Source organism: Anguilla rostrata, chromosome 3 (assembly GCF_018555375.3).
Source record: "Anguilla rostrata isolate EN2019 chromosome 3, ASM1855537v3, whole genome shotgun sequence".
Lineage (NCBI taxonomy): Eukaryota > Metazoa > Chordata > Actinopteri > Anguilliformes > Anguillidae > Anguilla > Anguilla rostrata.
This window is the reverse complement of record NC_057935.1, coordinates 44,231,758-44,253,095: the sequence shown is the minus strand read 5'-3', so window position 1 is coordinate 44,253,095 and position 21,338 is coordinate 44,231,758. Positions and strand designations below refer to the sequence as shown.

The 21,338-nt window shown below is 43.9% G+C and overlaps 1 protein-coding gene across 1 annotated transcript; it reads left to right on the top strand.

Moving 5' to 3' along the window:
• The first annotated feature begins 124 nt into the window (after positions 1 to 124).
• LOC135250954 (succinate--CoA ligase [ADP-forming] subunit beta, mitochondrial-like) lies at positions 125 to 19,184 on the top strand. Its single transcript, XM_064327827.1, has 11 exons — positions 125 to 248; positions 1,838 to 2,009; positions 4,039 to 4,138; positions 4,948 to 5,110; positions 7,170 to 7,298; positions 9,201 to 9,339; positions 12,974 to 13,135; positions 13,497 to 13,639; positions 14,259 to 14,379; positions 14,783 to 14,871; positions 15,529 to 19,184. Exons 1-11 carry the CDS (start codon positions 165 to 167, stop codon positions 15,601 to 15,603), a joined length of 1,377 nt encoding a protein of 458 aa, XP_064183897.1. The 5' UTR covers positions 125 to 164; the 3' UTR covers positions 15,604 to 19,184.
• Positions 19,185 to 21,338: the final 2,154 nt, after the last annotated feature.

The window sequence follows — 21,338 nt, the reverse complement described above, 5'->3', positions numbered from 1 at the left end:
TGAGAATGACTTGGATGAAATCGAACAAACAGCCCGCTAACTCCACTATGCACGGCAGTGGTTGTAAGCTACGCACAGGCGCAAAATGGAATTTATATGGCCCATTGCGCACGCGCAGCTTTGTGATTTGTTTTGGTACAGATGATAGATGGAAAGGGAGAATCATGGCGACGTCCCTGATTTGCAGCCGGTTGTCTGTAGGACTGAGAAATTATGGGTCCAGGACAGCTTTAAGCTCGGCGTGTAAGGTTAGTTCATTCACGTATATAAGCGTTACTTTTAACTTACGATTGGCTTCTGCGGTAGTAATTCCATTCAGTGACGGAAACCTCCAATGACTCAGAACGGCTTCAGTGACATGCTAAGTTCACTTAACATTTGACATTAACAATGGTCAGTTCCCTAAAATTGTCTTTCCACGACGGCGAACGTTATAGCCAAACTGTGTAGCAAACCAGGAAGGGACTAGCTCAATTCTGTTGTCTGTGTCCTTGCATTTAAACTCGTCAAACGAGGTGTATTTAAAACCAAGCAAACTAAATTCAGCTATCTTGCGTTATCCAAATTGCTATGAACTTGTAGAATCCTGTCTATGATCTTGAGAATCTTCTTTCTACTGCTAGCTGATGTTGCTTCCCAATGGTGACTGGTACTTGTCAACGTTAGCTAGCTAACTTAATACAACCAGCGTTTGGACCAGCGACGAATGGCTTAACTCACTCAGTAAGTTAACTTGGCTAGCTACATGCAGGCTGTCATTGAGTGAAATGTAAAGATTTTAACATTGAATGGCCTTAACGTTACAGTTGTTGGCCATGTTTGCATGTTTTCAGTCGGGTTTTGTAATGCGGAAGCAACATTTGTTCCATTACTTTAAAAAGCAAACCCTCACTTTCATCACAAAATGGGCAAGTTAACGTTATCTAATTTTTCTAAAACTTCATAGAAATAAATAAATACTAAAAGAATATATTGAAAATCCCAGGGGTCCTCTCTAGAGTAATCGCTAAAGGTTAACCCCTCTATTTATATTATTCCTCTCTGGGGTCAGGTTTCATCTCGTGCAGGCTATGGGGTTGATAGAAACAGATGGTCTGCCTCTCTGCGGATTGTCTTGTTTGAATAAAATCCACAGTGTCCACAGAGTTAGTTGTTGAGTGTAGTTTTTTAAAAACACTGTGGGTAAGGAACTGGTCTTGTAGCCTAAAGGTCACAGGTTCGATTCCCAGGTGGGCGCTGCTTTTGTGCCCTTGAGAAAGGTACTTAACCCGCATTGCTTCAGTATATATCCAGCTGTATAAATGGATGCGATGTAAATGCTATGTAATAAAAATTAAAAAAATAACAGTGTCTGCTAAATGCCTGTAATTTAATGTAATGTAACTAAATTGTTGAATGAATTTAGTTGCTGCTTCACAAAGTGCATTTATATGACTGGTTGTGAAGAGCAGTTTAGTAAAAATTCCATTATCATTATTGTTTTTCACTGCTGTCCTGCAGTGATTTATTTAATGTTGCCTTTTGCTAATCGTGTCCTTTGTCCACTGTGCACGTGGTGTGTTAGTAACAGCAGATGGAGGGAGATGTGATAGAGGTAAAGGGGAGTATGTTTCTGGTGATGTTTCTGCTGAGAGTTTGTGCTGCCATAGTGCCCAGAGCTGAGTGGCAATCAACAGGTGTCCATGTCTGGTCTCTCCCATCCGTTAATCAGCACTCGCGCGCTTTCTTTGTCAAGTAGCGTGCATGTATTTTCACTGTGTTAATTGGCACATGTCTTCTGCTGTCCACCGTGTGTTAAGCTGTGTGTGTGTGTGTGTTCTGCTCCCCCCCCCTGCAGGTTCTGGGCGGGGCCTCCGGCCTCCTCAGGGGCCATGGGGTGGAGCAGAGGCGGAGCCTCTCTCTGCACGAGTACATGAGCATTGACCTGCTGAAGGAGGCGGGAATCTCCGTGCCCGCGGGCATTGTGGCCAGCTCGCCCGAGGAGGCCTATTCTGTCGCCAAGCAGATCGGTAAGGCATGCCACACGCACAGAGTCTCTACACTGAGAGGCCACCCTAATAAAACAAAATAGCTGTGTGGTGCCTGCCCATGGCATATGGGTTCCCCCTCTGAGTCCGGTTCTGCTCAAGGTTTCTTCCTGTTATCAGTCAGGGAGTTTTTCCTTGCCACTGTTGCCCTAGGCTTACTCTTTGGGGGCCGGTTCTCTGTAAAGCTGCTTTGTGACAAAGCTCCTTTGTTAAAAGCGCTATACAAATAAAATTGATTGATTGATTGATTATAAAGGTACCGTTTGGCTGCTTAATATTTACCTCAATGGATCCTTGTTAATAGATTGGTGGCCTGTTCAGGGTGTATTCTTGCCTTTTGCGATCCTGCCCTGGATAAGTGGGTATAGATAATGGATGGATGGTTCCTTGTTAACTTTAAACAATTAATTTTGCAATTTACAATTCACCATTTTGCAGGTGCTTTTAGCCAGAAACCTACGAAAGTACTAGAGATGGGGACTTTTATCGTCTTTAGCTGGCCATAGCCTCAAATAACTTGTAACAGATTTTTGTTGTCTCTCTTAAGTTTCCCTTCTATAGTATCTTGGTAGTATTAACAGCTGCCACCTGCTGCAGTGCACAGTACTGCACTATGAATATACATGCAGTTACGAAATGTGAGCACATGCATGATTGCACATGATTTCCCTGTGCGCATTGAGCCCACGCAAGCTCCCTGCATTGCGCGATGCCATCATCAAGCACTTGCAGGTGTGTATGTGTACACTTTGTCAGCCTTGAGCATTAAAAGCCATACCAGTGAAGCTGAAATTATTATGATTATGATTATTTGTGAAGAGGCTTTGGATGTTTTATCCTTGGGGATAACGCTTTATGAAAATTCATTAACTTTAGTGTAGCAGTAAGTCTGCCACAAAATGAAATTTGGGTTGACGGATTACTGCAAGCCAAATTATTGTGATGAACGGTATTTTCCAGAGGGGGTGGTGGTGGTAGTGGTGGTGGGGGTTTGGTGTGGTAGCAGCCTGTTCAAACTATGTCTTTATTGTTATCATTTTCAGTACAATGACACATGGAACCAGTAGGTGGAGCTCCAAATCTTTTCAAACAGAGCATTCGTTAGGCTACTGCTCGAGCGGGCGCTTCAAAATGCGGCCCTACGGCAGCGATTCCTCCGTCATCGTGTTAGAGAAGGGCTATGAAAGGCAGCCTGGGTAAATTTAGCTCAGGGCTGGCAGTGTGAGACGTGCTGTCTTGCAGGCCTCTGCAGAGGGCCGCTGCTGTCACCACCTGTGACTGCGCCAGCTGTTACGAGCTGCGATCAGTGTCGCCGAGGGTAATTGATACTCCCTCCGTGAATCCCACCTTGCCTCTACCCGTCTGCCTTCAATGATTTGTTTCCTGGTTATGGATATAAATATCCTGCAAAGTTCAATATGGCCCAATTGATGGGTCATGCTGATTTATTGGTCTACCTCTACTCTGGATGAAAAGCTACAGTGAAAACCAGCCTTGGATGTATGCAAGCAATTAGATCCAAGCTGTTTCCAATACAAATGGATGCTGCTTGCTCCCTAGTTCTTAGGCATCATTGGAAGCACATTTTACAAGTTTTTAAATGCAAAATTAAATTGCAGGTAGAATGAAATAATTTAGATCAGACACTATTGGGGTATTAATGCCGCGCATGTGTCATTGCAGTACAGTAAATGGCCTCTGGATGGCGACAAACTTATGTTGTCTCGGTTGTCACTGAACACTGTATATAATCTACACTTTAAATCTACACTTTAACTACGCTGTCAGTATTATGGTGCCAAATAAAAAATACATTTTCTACAGGACACTGACAAGCTAATCAAATTGTATACACTTGCGTGAATATTCAGATCTCAGTATGTTGTAACTTCCCTATTCTGTGTCTTAGAATGGTTTCTCTCTTTCTGTGTCTCAAAGTGGTTTTTTTCAGTGGCTTGGCATGGTTTCCCTGTCTCTCTGTCTTAGAGAAGCGTCTCTGTCTGTGTTTCAGGCTCTAAGGATCTGGTGGTGAAAGCGCAGGTTCTGGCGGGGGGGCGGGGGAAGGGCACGTTTGAGGGCGGTCTGAAGGGCGGGGTGAAGATCGTTTACTCGTGAGTGTGGGCACTGCCTTGCCTTAGGAAAAGCCCCCTATTATCCACACACACACACTCACACACTCTTACGCACATACACACACACACGCACACGTTCAGTTATGACTTGCTCTCTGGCAAACGTGTTTGTGTTCTGTACACTATAGCATTTAGCAGACACTCTTACATGTCGCCCACTTTATGGGCACATAGCTCAGGAGTAAACATTGTCTGGCAGTCGAGGTTCGTTCAAAGCCCGTCCCTGGGCACTCGAGTGTCCTTTAGCAAGACACCTAAACCTAACTGCTCTGGCGAATGAGAGGCATCAATTGAAGCGCTTGATAAAACGCTTATAAATGCAGTCTTTACCATTTACCTTACCAATGTCCATTTATATTATAAATTTATATTTTCCTGAAGCAGTTCAGGTTAGGTAGCTTGCTGAAGGGTACCACAGCTGTGCTCCAGCTAGGAATCAAACCAACAACCTTTGATTTACACGCCCAGTTCCCTCCCTGTACAGACACCACATAATTCACAGCATGGAACATATGAGCATCGTATAAAAACAACTTTAAAAAGTGACTTTGGCTTATCTTTCTGTTTTTTTCCCGCTCAAACACAGACTCATAGACACACGCACAGGTTGACTGATTAATGTGTAACTTAGCAGAATGTTCAGTAATGCATTGTGTGAGGTGAGGACTGACAGAATGAATGTTTGTTTGTGTGTGTGTGTGTGAATGTGTGTGCTTGTATGTGTTGTTATATTGTCGTCTATTGCTATATGTTTTCGCGTGGGGTGTGTGCGCTGCACTGCCCCATAGGCCAGAGGAGGCGCGGGACATTTCCTCTCAGATGATTGGTCGAAAGCTGTACACAAAGCAGACTGGAGTGCAGGGACGCATCTGCAACCAGGTGTTCATCTGCGAGCGCAGGTACCCCCGCAGGGAGTACTACTTTGCCATTACCATGGAGAGGTCCTATCAGGTGAGTTATCCAGGGTCACATGATCACTGTCTTTCATGCTCTAATGTGGAAATGTGTGTCATGGTATGAGAGTTTCTGTCCCAGGAAAGCAAATGAAGAGAGGAATGAACTGGTGAGGTGATACGGCTGGTTCTTGCCACTAAATGACAGGAGGATAAAGCAGTACGATGTGTTGAGTTGTGCCCCTTTCACACACAAAACCCGGGTTTGACGCGGGACATTGAACGCATTGGGGTTCAACTCACGTCTGACCCATTCACACCACACTGTGGTATTAGGTCCTCACCGTTCGCACAAGATCCGGCTCCACACGTTGACGTTTACTTCCATGTTAGATTAGTGACGGCAGACGTAGTCAGCTTGCTTGAGGCCCATTTTTTCCGATACAGCTGGCTAGCGAATGTAATGTGGTTTTCCACGACGAGGGCTTAACCCAGTATGTTCACTTCTAAATTGGTACACCAGTGACGCGCAAATGCTTTTATGTAAAAACAACGTCACAAAACATTTAAAGTAACATGCTATTTTAATTTGGTGTTCACTGTCACATATTTACGTGTGACAGCTGAGGAATCTTCTTCTTGGCTGAATCTAGCTGTCATTATAGCTAGCAAAAGCAAAAATGAGCATAATTCCTGTGTTGTTCAGTTCTAATATACATTTATATGAATACAGTTTGCATTATATAAAAGTTTTAGAACATGGTTTCTGCGTGAGGGAAGTTGTAAGACTTGGGGGAAATTTGGGCCAGTTAACGCTTGACAAGATGGAGGGTCGGTCAGTTAACCGTCCTCTCATAAGAACAGCCTTAATGTGATTATGATGATGATAGCCTCGCTTGCCAGGCTTTTGTATATACTCGCAGATATGCAGCCTGGCCAGACACTCTATTAGAGGATAAGCCTGCCAAAATTGCAGGGTGGAGCCCAGTTGATCCCCTCTGACAACTATTTAATATGAAGCATCGCAGCCGGGGTGATAAATTAAGAAGAGTCCGAATGAGCGACGTGGCACCATTGGAGGGTTTAGACATTAGCGTTGCTTCGCTATTGCCCCTTAATCTCTGTTAAACTGAAATATTTAATTTAATATCTATCTGTCTGTCTGTCTGTCTGTCTATCTCTCTATCTATCTCTCTATCTCTATCTCTATCTCTATCTCTATCTCTATCTCTATCTCTATCTCTATCTCTATCTCTATCTCTATCTCTATCTCTATCTCTATCTCTATCTCTATCTCTATCTCTATCTCTATCTCTATCTCTATCTCCCCCTTTCTCTCTCTCTGTTTCACTTTTGCAGTTTCACAGGCTAAGTTCATGGTTTTCATGTTGTTTTCAGCTGTGTGTGATGACTTGACTGAGTTCTGTAGTGTGCACAGGCAGGGATCGGAAAGCTCTGTCTCTTGCATTGGCTTGAGTTCATCCTCATAGGTCACATTATACTTTATAAATTTCATATTTAGAAATGTTTAAAAAGTTTGTGTTTATTTTGCTTGGACACTAATCTTGCAACACTCCAGGTCTCTCTTAGGTTCCAATCCAGCTAAGTCATATATTTATTTTTCACATGTGCAATAAATCTAATCTTAGTATAAAACTACATAAATATTTCAGGAGTGTTTTGTAGACACACATTTTCTGGCCATTTTCATGTGTTTGGCCCTCCTGATCTCTATTCACCGTTGCAGTGTATTTTTAATCCTTCTTGTATCCCACAGACCTCTGAGAAAACAATCAGAGGTTTAAGAAATATTCTGATGGGCTGTACTCTCAAGATTGTGGTATATAACAAGGGAGGTTCTGATTGGCTGTTTTCAGTATTATTGTTCCTGTAAGGAAATTTCTCATTGGCTGTGGTCTTTGGGTTGTGATTAATGGTCACGACCCTGAGACCAGGTTGAATGTCTTGAGGTTTTAATATCATGACTTGATAGGGCTCATGTTCTTCTGTGTAAGGCCTGGTGATGACTGGACCAGGCTTGTGTCTATCAATTTGGGGCCTTGTTGATTGTTCAGTGCAATAGTTAATTATGCATGTTTGCCCTTACCAACTGGCAGGGCCCGGTGCTGATTGGCAGCTCTCAGGGGGGCGTGAACATTGAAGACGTGGCGGCAGAGAACCCTGACGCCATCGTGAAAGAGCCCATCGACATCATAGAGGGCATTAAGATGGAGCAGGCTGTCGAGGTACGGCAGTAGAAAGGTGTCCGCTTTGCTTTTAAAGAGGTAGAGAGAAAGAAAAGGGGGGGGGGGGCAATGAGGCAGGAGAGTGCAAAATGGAGAGGAAGGAAGATAAAGGCCAAAGATGGAAGTCAGCAATCAGTCTTCAGACAGGCTCTCCATCTCTTCCTCACTCTGTCAATTAGCTGCTCTCATCTCAACCTCTTATCCCCTTGCTGTTTTAAAGTCTCCCTGTGTGCACAGCCCTCAGTCTCCCTGTGTGCACAGCCCTCAGTCTCCCTGTGTGTACAGCCCTCAGTCACCCTGAGTGTACAGCCCTCAGTCTCCCTGTGTGTACAGCCTGCAGTCTCCCTGTGTGTACAGCCCTCAGTCTCCCTGTGTGTACAGCCCTCAGTCTCCCTGTGTGTACAGCCCTCAGTCTCCCTGTGTGTACAGCCCTCAGTCTCCCTGTGTGTACAGCCCTCAGTCTCCCTGTGTGTACAGCCCTCAGTCTCCCTGTGTGTACAGCCCTCAGTCTCCCTGTGTGTACAGCCCTCAGTCTCCCTGTGTGTACAGCCTGCAGTCTCCCTGTGTGTACAGCCCTCAGTCTCCCTGTGTGTACAGCCCTCAGTCTCCCTGTGTGTACAGCCTGCAGTCTCCCTGTGTGTACAACCTGCAGTCTCTCTGTGTGTACAGCCCTCAGTCTCCCTGTGTGTACAGCCCTCAATCTCCCTGAGTGTACAGCCTGCAGTCTCCCTGTGTGTACAGCCCTCAGTCTCCCTGAGTGTACAGCCTGCAGTCTTCCTGTGTGCACAACCTGCAGTCTCTGTGTGTGTACAGCCTGCAGTCTCCCTGTGTGTACAGCCCTCAATCTCCCTGAGTGTACAGCCTGCAGTCTCCCTGTGTGTACAGCCCTCAGTCTCCCTGAGTGTACAGCCTGCAGTCTTCCTGTGTGCACAACCTGCAGTCTCTGTGTGTGTACAGCCTGCAGTCTCCCTGTGTGTACAGCCCTCAGTCTCCCTGTGTGTACAGCCCTCAATCTCCCTGTGTGTACAGCCCTCAGTCTCCCTGTGTGTACAGCCCTCAGTCACCCTGAGTGTACAGCCTGCAGTCTCCCTGTGTGTACAGCCCTCAGTCTCCCTGAGTGTACAACCTGCAGTCTCCCTGTGTGTACAGCCCTCAGTCTCCCTGAGTGTACAACCTGCAGTCTCACTGTGTGTACAGCCCTCAGTCTCCCTGTGTGTTCAGCCCTCAGTCTCTCTGTGTGTACAGCCTGCAGTCTCCCTGTGTGTACAGCCCTCAGTCTCCCTGAGTGTACAACCTGCAGTCTCACTGTGTGTACAGCTGTCAGTCTGCCTGTGTGTACAGCCCTCAGTCACTCTGTGTGTACAGCCTGCAGTCTCTCTGTGTGTACAGCCTGCTGTCTCAGTGCATCTACAGCCTAAAGTCTCTCTGCATGTACAGCCTACAGGTTCCCTGAGTGTACAACCTAGTCTCCCTGTGTGTACAGCCTGCAGTCTCTGTGTGTGTGTGTGCAGCTTAGAGTCTCCCTGATCAATGTAGAATAGGGGAAGGATATCCAATAACGTAGTTTGGCACATGCCATCTCTTTTTTATCAAAGTACTAACATCTGTAAGTATCTGTTTCAGTTGCACATGGGAAAGACCAGGTTGCTTTCATGTACAGATGAATACAAAATCTCTGTTTCTCTCCCATTTTACTTTATTCTCTCTTTCCATCTATCTCTGTTCTCTTTTCTCTTCTCCTACCTTCTCACTCTGTCCCTCTGTCACCCTTTCCCACATTCGCTCCCCTCTTCTATCCTACTCCTTTTCCCTCCCTCCCTCCCTCCCTGCCTCCCTCTTTCCCTTCCCCTCTCCCTCTTTCTCTCCCTCCCTCACTCCTTCTGTCCCCCTCTCTGCCTGAAGGTGGCGCGGAAGATGGGCTTTCCACCCGGTTTGATAAACGAGGCAGCAGAGAATATGGTCAAGCTCTACAACCTGTTCATGAAATACGACGCTTCCATGGTGGAGATCAACCCAATGGTGGAGGATTCCTCAGGCATCGGTACACTGCTGCGCATGTGCACACGCACACAAAAACACACACACACACACACACGTACACACACGCACACAAAAGCTCACGCACGCACACACACACGCTAGCACATGTACATGCACACACACACACGCGCACACATCCGTCATATCCGTGTGGAATACAGCGCGTAGCAACAGGAAATGCCTCAATCACAGTCCAGATCAAAACTGCGACGAGACGGAATCTTTTCGGAAAAGCATGTTCAAATCTTTCAGAGTAGACAGCGCAGTCAAAACAGTGCATTAAAAAGAGTTAAGAACGGAGATGACTGCTCCTGTAATGAGGTTTTTGTTGAGTTCAGTGGATCTTCCTTGTCTCTTACTTCAGCGAGAGTGCAGCACTTCACACTTACGCTGTAAAACTGTCTGTTTGGATGATGACTGTGTGACGTGAAGCAGCCTGTAGCGGGGCTGGGGGGTGGCGGGGTGCGTCGTGGGCCTGCGGAGGCGGGCCGGAGCAACTGAACTTTGGCGCGCAGCCAGGACCAGCGTTCGTTCAGTTTAGGTGAGGGCTGCTCTGAGGCGTTTGTGGAGACGTGATGGTCTGGGGGGGGAGACGGGGGCCTGAATCACTGCTCCGAGGGTGGCCTACCTGAGGGCCTACCTCTCTATCTCTCTCTCTGACTCTCTCTATCTCCCTCCCTCCCTTTCCCTCTCTGACCTCCCTGTAGCTGCTCCTGTTTTTTCTCCACAGTGTCATTCCCTTTCAGTACTAAAGTGGTGTTAAAGATTCAGGGACAAAGGCGGTGTTCTGCTTTGTGTACTAAAATGGTGTTAAGGTTTCGGGTACTAAGGCAGTGTTAAGGCTTTGGGTATGAAAATGGTGTTAAGTTTTTGGGTACTGAGCCAGTGTTAAGGCTTTGGGTATGAATATGATGTTAAGTTTTCGGGTACTAAGGCAGTGTTAAGGCTTTGGGTATGAAAATGGTGTTAAGTTTTCGGGTACTGAGCCAGTGTTAAGGCTTTGGGTATGAATATGATGTTAAGTTTTCGGGTACTAAGGCAGTGTTAAGGCTTTGGGTATGAAAATGGTGTTAAGTTTTCGGGTACTAAGGCAGTGTTAAGGCGTTGGGTATGAATACGGTGTTAAGCGTTGGGCCGTTTTCCCTGTGGCTGTATTGTGGCTTGCGGAAGCCTCACTGGTCTGTACGATCCCCAGTACTGTGTACACTGGAGCACAGCCAAACCCACTCTTCATTAAATTACTGTGTTTACAGACACTGCAGTTATTTCTGTCCCGCTTGTTAGAGTGTGTACTGCCTTGAGTCCTTTTTTGGTTTTATATAAAAAAAATAAATAAATCACCTCCCATTTTCTCTCAAATGGTCTGATGTTTTGGCAGAAAATTTTCTATCACACATTCTCAGTCCTGATTCATTATACAGTATATCAAGCCAATAACTGACAGCTAGGTTGTTAATATTAATAACTGGCTTCAACTTGCCCTTCTCCCAAGAAATGATACCCTTATGCAGTTAGATAGATTCATAAATAATCCACAGCTCTTGTATCCACTAGCTTGTGGAAAGAGCTGAGTTTATAGAGAGCAGGTGGGTGCTGATGTCACAATGACATCACAGGTTGGACGCTTCTGCACGTCTCACCTCCAGACTACATTTTAATGCGGGAATGGACAGCGTACTGTCACCTTGGGCCAGTTTACTGCTTGGTGTCGTGCAGTGAAGTAAGTTAGTGGAAGTGCCGCAGGTGCATCTGACAGACAGCTTGGCAGAAATGCATTTGGCTTTTAAGGGTTAAGTGAGGACACAGTGGCCATAAAAATAATCATTTCATTTGTGAGAGACCTGTTTAGAGGGGAGTTGATTTGGGCAGTGTGGGCAAGTTTGTCTGTGCTTGCAGCAGTTTGTGTGTGCATGTGTGTGTGTGTGTGTGTGTGTGTATGTGTGAAGCCTAAATGTGATGTACCACAATGGTGGTCTGTACAGAGAGAGGTGGGAGTTTCTGTGATATTTCCAAATGCCATGGTTCTGTCCTGACCTTCTGGACCAGTGGAGGCCACATCCTTTTTTTCCCATTTTCCAATAATGACTATTTTATCCTCTTTCATCCGTAATAATATTGAGCTTTTGTTGTGTCTGGCTCTGCTCTGCCAGGGTTCGGGACCCCTTTCTGTTCACCTGCACACTGAGGTTCAGAAACATCAGAACTGAATCACACCAGTGCTACTCACATCTAGCCCTGCTGTTACATGCATAACAGAATTCAGACAGGTCCTGTTCCAGTGACGCTTTAGAGTATGGTGTGTGTGGATAGGTAGAGAGATAAGATGAATCAATCGATTAGATTATGTAGATTGATAAAATAAATGAATGGATAGATTAGATGTATTTAATAGATACATTTATTAGATGGGTTGATTAATCAGATTTAATAGTTAATTGATTAGATTACTGCAATTTATTAGGTTGGTTAAATAGAGTAGATACACAGTTTATTCCTAGTGTGGTTGTTTTTTCTCATTCACAGCATAATGCATCACAAAACACGAGCATCCAGAGCCAAAAGACAGTTGAAGTTTAGATGAAGCGGGAGGGGTGTGTGACGTGTGTGTTTGTCTTAGGCATGCAAATTGAAAATTTTTTTTTGACTGATTAATTTTAATATTACAAATGAATAACTGATAGTCGTTAAGGTGCATTCCATTAACAAAGGTTATATTGCTCACCAATACAAATACGAGTGACTCAAGAGGCAATACATTTCCTGACTCATGAATGGGTTTCTTTTCGCCTGCATTCAAAACACATTAGACCAAAATATCTACCACTCTGTGAAAGTACAGAACAATATTACTTTAAATGGCTGTTAAATTTAGACAAAAAGCCAACGTAATCAACGTGACTCAGAGAATTTTTCTGCCTGCTACACTTAAATTGTTTTTTAAAACAGTGCAGATGTAGCCCATGGATATAGACTTCATGTGTGTAATAATAAATGAAAGACACATTGTTGCAGTCACAAAGCAGGATTACTGAGTTAGCTGGATAACTGCACTGAGTAAAACCTGAAATGCTCCCAAGTCTGTAACATGAAAAAAGAACTATTCTGGGTTTTACACGGTGCAGTTATCCAGCTAACTCGGTAATCCTGATTCAACATCTTGCCTAGGCACTTGAAATAGACTATATGACTCTTTAGTCTGGGGCTGGTTTTCATGGTTTAGGCTAGGCCCAGTTTGTGGGTTTGTGTTGAAGATTTACTGTTTTTCTTTCTCTACGGTGAGTATGAGCACCAGGTGATCACTGTTCTGTTACCTGTGGGGACTTCAGTTACAAACAAGAACCAATCTGAGGCCAGTTTTGTTGTGAGTGAGATGTCACCAGCTCAGCCTCATCAACCCCTACCTGAGTGCTGATATATTGATTATATATTGGCATTATATTAAATAATGAAAAAGTATACGTTATATTGATATATTGGCAGTTTATAATACATCATGTTGTCTAATAAGAGGGCCACGTTTTTGATATGCTGTGGTCATCTGTGTGTGTAAGAACAGGTGTGTAATTAGGCTAATCATGTAATAACAGGTATACCTCTATCTCTATCTGTATGTCTTGCTCTCTGTGTCTTGGCAGTGATGTGCATGGATGCTAAGATAAACTTTGACTCCAACGCGGCGTTCCGTCAGAAGAAGGTGTTTGACATGCGGGACTGGACCCAGGAGGACCCGCGGGACCAGCAGGCGGCGAAAGCCGACCTCAACTACATCGGCCTGGACGGCACCATCGGCTGCCTGGGTGAGCACACAACTGTGAATTGCTGTAGAATGAATTTGCTCCCGGTCAAATTTTGTCCTGAGGGGTATCGCATGATTGGTTGGATTTATCAGCATTCATGATGCCTACAATCAAAACCAAATAACTACCCCCAAACTTGGTTCTCCACCATGCTTCACAGGTTGTAGACATAGTTCCGAGAGTCTTTCATTGCTTTGCCAACGTTTTAATTGCTTACTTGCGATAATCTCAAATTTAGACTTATTGGTCTATAAAACTTTCACATTGATGTGAGCAAGAGAAAAAGACATGCTGTATGGGTCGATTGTAGTTTCAGAAGGCTTAAGAGCACGTTACAGTGGAAATGTCTGTTCGTATATAGTTAATGGTGCGGGTTTAGCCATGGCGACGATGGACATCATCAAACTCCATGGGGGCACTCCCGCCAACTTCCTGGACGTAGGGGGCGGAGCCACGGCACACCAAGTCACAGAAGCCTTCAAGCTGATCACCTCAGACAGAAAGGTACTGCGAGAGGCAGGTGTGAGTTACTGTCTGTGGTGTGAGGGAGAAAATAATGAGCTGGATTAGTTAATCAGGGTCCCACAGAAGTGCCTTTCTCTGGGAAGATAAATGCCACTTCCCATTTTTAGTCTTTTATAGCCGTAGGAGGTGTCACCAAACTCATCACTCTCACAGTTCTTTAAAAAAAGTGTTATTGAAAGAAAACAAGGTGTATAAACTGCTGGACATTGGCGACATTAGATGAGGGGAAATATATATTGGATACATAAAACTGAGAGGGTGTACATTGAGTAGTTGTGAGTCATCATTTTAAGCAGTAGTAAACAGTTGAGAATATCTAATTGAAAATTAAAAAAAAAAAAACAGCAAGAGGGTTTCCAGTTAGAGGAGGCCATTGTAGAGTGGTGGTGAGAATGAAATGATGGTGGGATAGGGAGAACAGACTGGTGATGGGAACAAAAGGGGCATCTCCTGTGTATAGTGCAGGATGAACGGGTGTGTTCCTTCTCTCACCGCACGTCTCTTGCAGCATGTGAGCAATGTGATAGGTGATTGGTAATCGGGACCGACGTTCGCTGTGTGGATTGTCATAGGTGCTCACCTCACTGTTGTGTCGCAGGTGCAAGCCATCCTGGTGAACATCTTTGGGGGCATCATGAGATGTGATGTTATCGCCCAGGGGATCATCATGGCTGTCACAGACCTGGATCTGAAGATCCCCATCGTTGTTCGTTTGCAAGGTACGGAGCGTTCGGGATTCCTTTCCTGAGCACTGGTGAACCCTCCTCTCTTCTGAAAACGTCATGCTCCCCTATACTGACACCACCTCCATCCACTCTACTGAACACCGCCGACCTCCCGTTTACCCAACACCACCGCTGCACTGCCCACCCTTTACTGAACCCTGCTTTTCCCCATCACCTTCAGCTGAGCACAGCAACTCATAATCCTCTTTTTCTTCTGTGCTGAATGCAGAACATAACCCTCTACCTCCATGAACCCACTACCATCCTCTTCTACTGAGTGCTGATCATTCCAACCCCACTTCAGTATAAGAACAGCTTTCTGCTACACTTGGTGGTCTGATTGAATACACAAGCTATTTTGGACAGCCCAACAAGCGTGCGCCTTGCTGTATTTTAGGAACGAGGGTGGACGATGCGAAGACCCTCATCGCTGCCAGCCCCCTTAAGATCCTGGCCTGTGATGACCTGGACGAAGCTGCGAAAATGGTAGGCTACTAGGAAATGTATCGCACGTCTTTCAGTGTCCAATATTTCCATTCCAGTATTCCAGAGTATGAAGTTCTCCATTTTCAGTGTTTACATGTCTCAAAGGTCTCTTGAACCTCATTTGCATGTGGAACATGTAATGTTGGCATTTTCTCCAGCAATTTTCTCCAGCGATGCTAGTGGCTTGTGTTGTTCGCACGGCCAGCGACTGCTTGGTGTTGTCATGGGTTGATAGCATTCACTCATCTACTACAGTAACTGTTTGAGCAACGGCTGTCGAATACTTGAAAAGAGCTAACAATGGACGTAGGTCACGATCATAACCGTGATTGTTCAGTCCTGAGTACACAGAACTGTCCTTACCAGCCAGCAAAGTTAGTGAATGTCAAGTAGCTTGCTAATGAAGAAAAAGTGAATCGTAACAGCAAATGTCCTGCTGCGTTTAATGGGCTCGTGCACCTACAGGAACTTGTTTTCTGTAACTGTATGACATGGTTGTCGAGGGTGACAGCGTGTACTTTGTAGGTAATTAGTAATCTGCGTAAAGCTGTGTTTCCCTGTTTTCACAGGTTGTAAAGTGTGTTTCTGTGTTTACAGGTTGTCAAGTTGCGTTTCTCCATGTTTACAGGTTGTAAAGCTTCCTTTCTGTGTTTACAGGTTGTAAAGCTTTCTGCGATAGTTTCGCTGGCGAAAGAGGCCCAGGTGGACGTCAAGTTTCAGCTTCCCATCTAAACTCCACCCTCTCCCCAAGTGGCTACATGACATCACTGGCAAGCATCCTCCCAAACACTGTCCGGCTCTAGTTTCTTTTTGCTTCATTTTGTTTTGCTTTAATTATCACTGGTCTTACCCAGGCTTTACAAATCAGGCCTCACTTGTGCGGAGATAGACCTGGCTGTGTCTCCAGTGTTTACCGGTCTGTCTGTTAGTTGATTCCGTGCTTCCATGAGTGAGTAATGTCTGGTGTCTTCTCTGCTGCCTCTGTTCCGAAGTATTACCTCTGCTGCATGGAGCCTTTTGCCTACCCTTCCTTCGGATCTCTGATGCATTGGGCCCAGTGCCCTGTGTTTAGTGTCTGGTGTGCACTTCAAGATGCAGCTCATTCTTAATTCAGTGACATTTGTTTGTGATGTGATATTACAGTGTCGACAAAACAAGATTTGTCATTTTATTCCCAGCACCTGTAGAAAACGTGTGCGTCTGTGTGCGTGCATGCATGTACAGTGAGCTCCATAATGTTTTGGTACAGACATCTTCTTCTTGATTTGGCTCTGTTGTCGACTTTAGATTTGTAATCATAAAATGTGGTTGTCATATGGCTAAAGCACACCTACTCAGCTTTTATTTAAGGGTATTATCATACACGTTGGTTCCGACATGTAGAAAATGACAGCACTTTTTATAGATACACCCCCCCCCCACTTCCTTTCAGGGCACCATAATGTTTGGGACATATTAATGTAAATGGAAGTAGTCGTGTGTAGTACTTCGTGGCACATCCTTTGCATGCAATGACTGCTTGAAATCTGTGACCCATAGACTGCAGCCATATTCAGAACCTGTTGTTTTGGGGGCTAGTTGCCTTATGTTTTCACTTCAGCATATGAAATGCATGTTCAATTGGATTCTGATTGGGTGACCGACTTGGCCAGTCAATAATTTCCCAGGTTTTGGTTTTGAAAAAGTCCTTTGTTACTTTAGCAATATGCTTGGGATCATTGGCCACATTTACATGCACACTAATTATGCGATTTTTATGAAATTAAGACAATACTTACAGCAATGTAAAGGTAAAGAACAGTTGGGCCAAAGGCCTCTGGGCCCACCTATTAGGCTACGTCAGTTTAATGGAATTATCTGTTATTTACATTGAAACTGGAGTATTAGGGAAACACCTCTTTTTGCAGAAGCATGTAAATGGGTTTAATTAAACTGTTGCCACACTCACAATATAGACAATAATAGCATTACTGTGTGCATGTAAATGTGACCATTGTCTTGCTGTAGGATACATTTCCGTCCAATGAGTTTGGAGGCATTTGGTTGAACTTGAGCAGATAAGAGACTTCGGTACACTACAGAATTCATTCTGCTGCTGATGTCAGCAGTTACATCATCAATGAAGACAAGTGAGCTTGTAACTGTGGCAGCCATATATGACCAAACCAGAACACCCCCACCATCATGTTTCAGAAATGAGAGGGGGTGCCTCCACACTTTGCACTTGCCATCAGTCTGATACAAGTGAAACCTGGTTTCATCTGTGCTCAAGACCTTTTTCCAAAAGCAATCAAAAGCCTAGAATCAAGAGTAAATACTGAAAGCTGTCTTATACCTGCACTAAGGAAGCGGTTGAACACACCTGACTACTCACAAAACACCTGTGAAGCCATTTGTGCCCTGAAATGGTGGAACTATGTATACAAAGTGCTGCCGTTTCTACATGGTGAAACCTAAATGTATTAAAATACCCATTAATAAACATTTGGGTGTGAACTTTCATAACCATATGACTACCTTTGCAGACAAATTTACATGAATATGCTCAGCAGTTATTACTGAAAAGGTGGAATGTAAGATTTCGATTATTTATTTTTTTGTAAAACAAAAAGTGTTTATTCCTTTTTTTATCTCTGATTGGGTGTACTAAAACTCCTTTTGACCAGTTGTGTCTCTGTGTGTGTGTGTGTGTGTGTGGAGAGAGAGATAGATGGACATATATGTACATATACAGTCACATCTCTAAATGGTGTTTTGTTTTTGTGACATGTGAATGAGAAACCACCCCAGCAATGGTTTTCTACCCAGAGGGTAGACATGCCTGCAAAGGACACACTGCCTGTTCAGCTGTGGTTTTGTTGAATTAAGAACAAAAGAAAAAAGATAAAGTATTAATGAGTATTATTCATATTCAATAATTATAGCCTGTTTGTGTGGGGTTTACGACAAAGCATGTTCTTACCAGTGGTGTTCCCGTTCAAGACCGAGGTATTTATGAAATAAATGCATCTCCCCCAGTGACGTAGCACTTTGTGGCACACACACCACCACCTTTGTCTGCTGTTGTTGTTAATATAAAAAAGAAAAAGTCATCATTGTTGCAAACCTGGCACTGTATAGCTTGACTACAGAAGAGGTTGAGATCAGGAGTAGCAGGGGATACTGCTAAAATTTGATAGCTTTGATAGCTTTACCAGCCCCCCCCCCACCCCCTCCCAAAAAAATCACCACCCTCACCCCAGTCAGATGTGCCTTTGATTTATTTGGAGATGAACACCAGCAGGCTAAGATAACAGTGACAGCTTATGGGATTAGTGGGAACTATTGATTGCAAAGGAGAAGTGCTTTGCAGCTGTATTAAAAATGAAATGAAGGTATGTTTCTACTTACCTGGAGTAGTATCTGTCTGTCCAGATAGTTTTGCTGAAATGTGACAAGTTTTCTTGGTATTCGCTGCAGCTCAGCTTGATAAAAGACTCCTCCAACGTCGTGTGGCCTAAGTGTGCAACATTTACATAAAAATAATTCAACAACAATGTCTCTTTCCAAGTATAATCCCTCGGTTGCTCACAATATCCACAGGGCTTATTTTGTGCACTGTTTCATCAAGAACTTCTTCTATCGAAGTACACCAACTGTGCAATAGCCACACAGTCTTGTGTGGACAGACTAGCGTGAAACTTGCATGGTGGTGACTCATTTGCGGGTTTTAGGACTACAAACTGCAACACTCTATGGTGTGCTTTGGTAGAAATAGTTCTCGATGAAACCGTGCTAAGTTGAGCTCTGTGGATGTTTGTGAGTAACCACGGGATTACATTGCTGAGACTGCTGTTGAATTTTTCGAGCGCTAACTTCTGGCACTTGGAGGCCACACAAAGATGGACTCAGGAGGTCCTTTGTCACATTTCAGCCAATCTATATAGATGGACAGATACTACTCCGGGTAAGTTGAAATGTACCTTAATTTGTTTTTCGGGTGTACTGTACCTTTAAAGTAAATGTAGACATATGCATATTTATGTATATATGGTTTTCAGGATTTCAGCCCAGGATATGTGGCAAGCAATTTACCATTCTCTTAAGATGACGTAAAATGGGTCTGCAGTTAGTAACTACTGTATTGGAAGATGTATTAACTATTTAAACGTTTATCTGAATATTTGACAGCAATGTACAAGCTTTTTGTATTTGTTTGTGGTTTGAATACCTTTGGGAGTTTGGATGTAATATTCTTACAGCTAAAATTTTGGATATAAAATTGTGCAACTTCAATCATTATTATTCCCATTAAATTATTATTAATAAACTGATCCATGATGCATATACACTGATCATTTAACTGACAAAATCTTCATTGGTTCACTACAAGTGATACATTTTGCATGAGGTTTTTGAATATCATTTTGTTGTCCTGTGTATTGGATTTGGGTAAATGCAAAGGAAATCTAGCAGACACTCTGGGAATGAAATCAAACAGTGTCTGACAACACAGCCCCCCCAGCCTCTCCACACACAGAAGTACACACACACACACACACACACACACCTGACACGTTCTGTTTTGCACATCCATGCCACAACAGTCAGCGCCTGATGTGTTCCTGTCCTGGCACCTTATCAAATCAAACAGTGTTTTTACTTTTTGTATTCGCCTGTGAAATGTTGGGCTGTTAAAGACGCACATTAAGTTTATAGATTGTTCTGCTCCCCATGACAGCACCCCATCCCACCCCACCGCAGTACATTGCTTACAAAAATATGACAATATCCAGAACTTACAAAAAACCTGGGTGTTTTACTTAAAGACCTGCCGCGTCAGTTCAGGCAGAAGATATATCTGTTTATATTTTATTCAGTCTGTGAAGTAATGGGTTTCATTTATATGGGGCTGAAATATTTGCACTGCACAGACCGATTCCCCAGGCGAAAAACCTCTAGTTTCCCAACAACACGTTTGCTGAGTCTTTCAGGTCTTTACCAAATGCTTTGGAAGTACAATGCCTAGCATCTGTGAGGCCAATTCTCGGCTTTCATGTGGATTCGGATTTGGATTTGGATTGAAGAGGCAATAGAATTGGTTAATCCTGTGTCCTACTTTCAGTTGCTGGGAATCTTCTCCCTCTGTGGAGGGAGGGTGCTTCGACAAACATTCCGTCTGAATCTTAACGTAACAGCCACAAGCGAGGGTTTAAGTATCCTGGTCAGAGGTGTAACAATTGCCAAGTGTCAACATTCCTAGGAAGGAATGCACATTGCACCCAGATTTCCCGGGAACACTCATTTGATCTTCTGCTGGTGCCACCCAGTTGATCTGTGGCTGTTGTATACCTTACAAATAATGAAGGAACACTGTATGTGGCCATCTGCCCCTAACAGTGGGAGGCTGTTGCAGGGAGCATGCGTGTAAATGTGTATTAAGAACTTAGTTAAAACCAAAAAATAGCTTAATCATAATAAGGCAATCAATGGGGGCTATGATAAATCTAACCTTATCTCAGTCCCTTATAGAACTTTCTGGACCAGCCTTACCTTCAAGCAGGCATTGTACGGGGAACTGCATGTACCTAAAGCCTGACTTTATGCGTCTCTCTCTTTCCATAAAGGATCTTTGCCTCAAAAAAAACTAATTTTCACTGGATGGGCAAACACACCCACCCCTCCCCCCCTTTTTTTAAAGTTCCATTTGCGTGATGTACAGGGAAGCACACTCCTTCTCATATTTTCCCTCTAGCCCCCCTCCTTGCCCGAGCTGAAGCTTAATGCACAGTTACAGATTAATGCCTGCATGGGCTGTCATAAATAATATCTGGTGTCAGAAGGCCTTCTAACACTAGAAGTTGAATGGAGAAGATTCCAGAATCTCATCCTGTTTGTACTCTCCAAGGAAGAGCCAACTCTTGGGAGCGTCCAGGTCAACGATTTTGGAAAACGTTTCTGGGAAATGATAGGCAGAACTTCCAGAAAATGCGGTGTGCAGTGTCTGCGTCTCAAACCGATTAGTCCCACGGGCCCTCAATAAAATGTACATTTTTGAGGACCAGCTGGTCCTACCCAGTTTTGCTTATATTTCTGTATTTTGTAAAGTTTTCCATAATTTTTACTCTTTTTTTTTTCAATCAAGAAAGGATAAACCAGCTTCACTTTAATGGCTTATGGTAATACTGTTATTCCTTGAAATTGATCTATTTTTTTGTATGAAATGGATGCTTTATATAATCCCATTTTATAATGGCATAACAGCTCAGACATACTTCCTTACAGTAGTGTTAAATAGGTACTGCATTAGAGCTTGTAGTGGGTGTTGCATACAGGTCTCAAAGATGGGGGCCTTAGCTACGGTGTACTTTGTGAACCTTCCTTTTGCTAGGTTAATATTACTGAGTCATATTCCGTTGTGTTTTATGAGATTAGTGAACATGTTTGTGGGGATCTTTGACTATTCCTAGACTTGGTGGGTTTCAGAG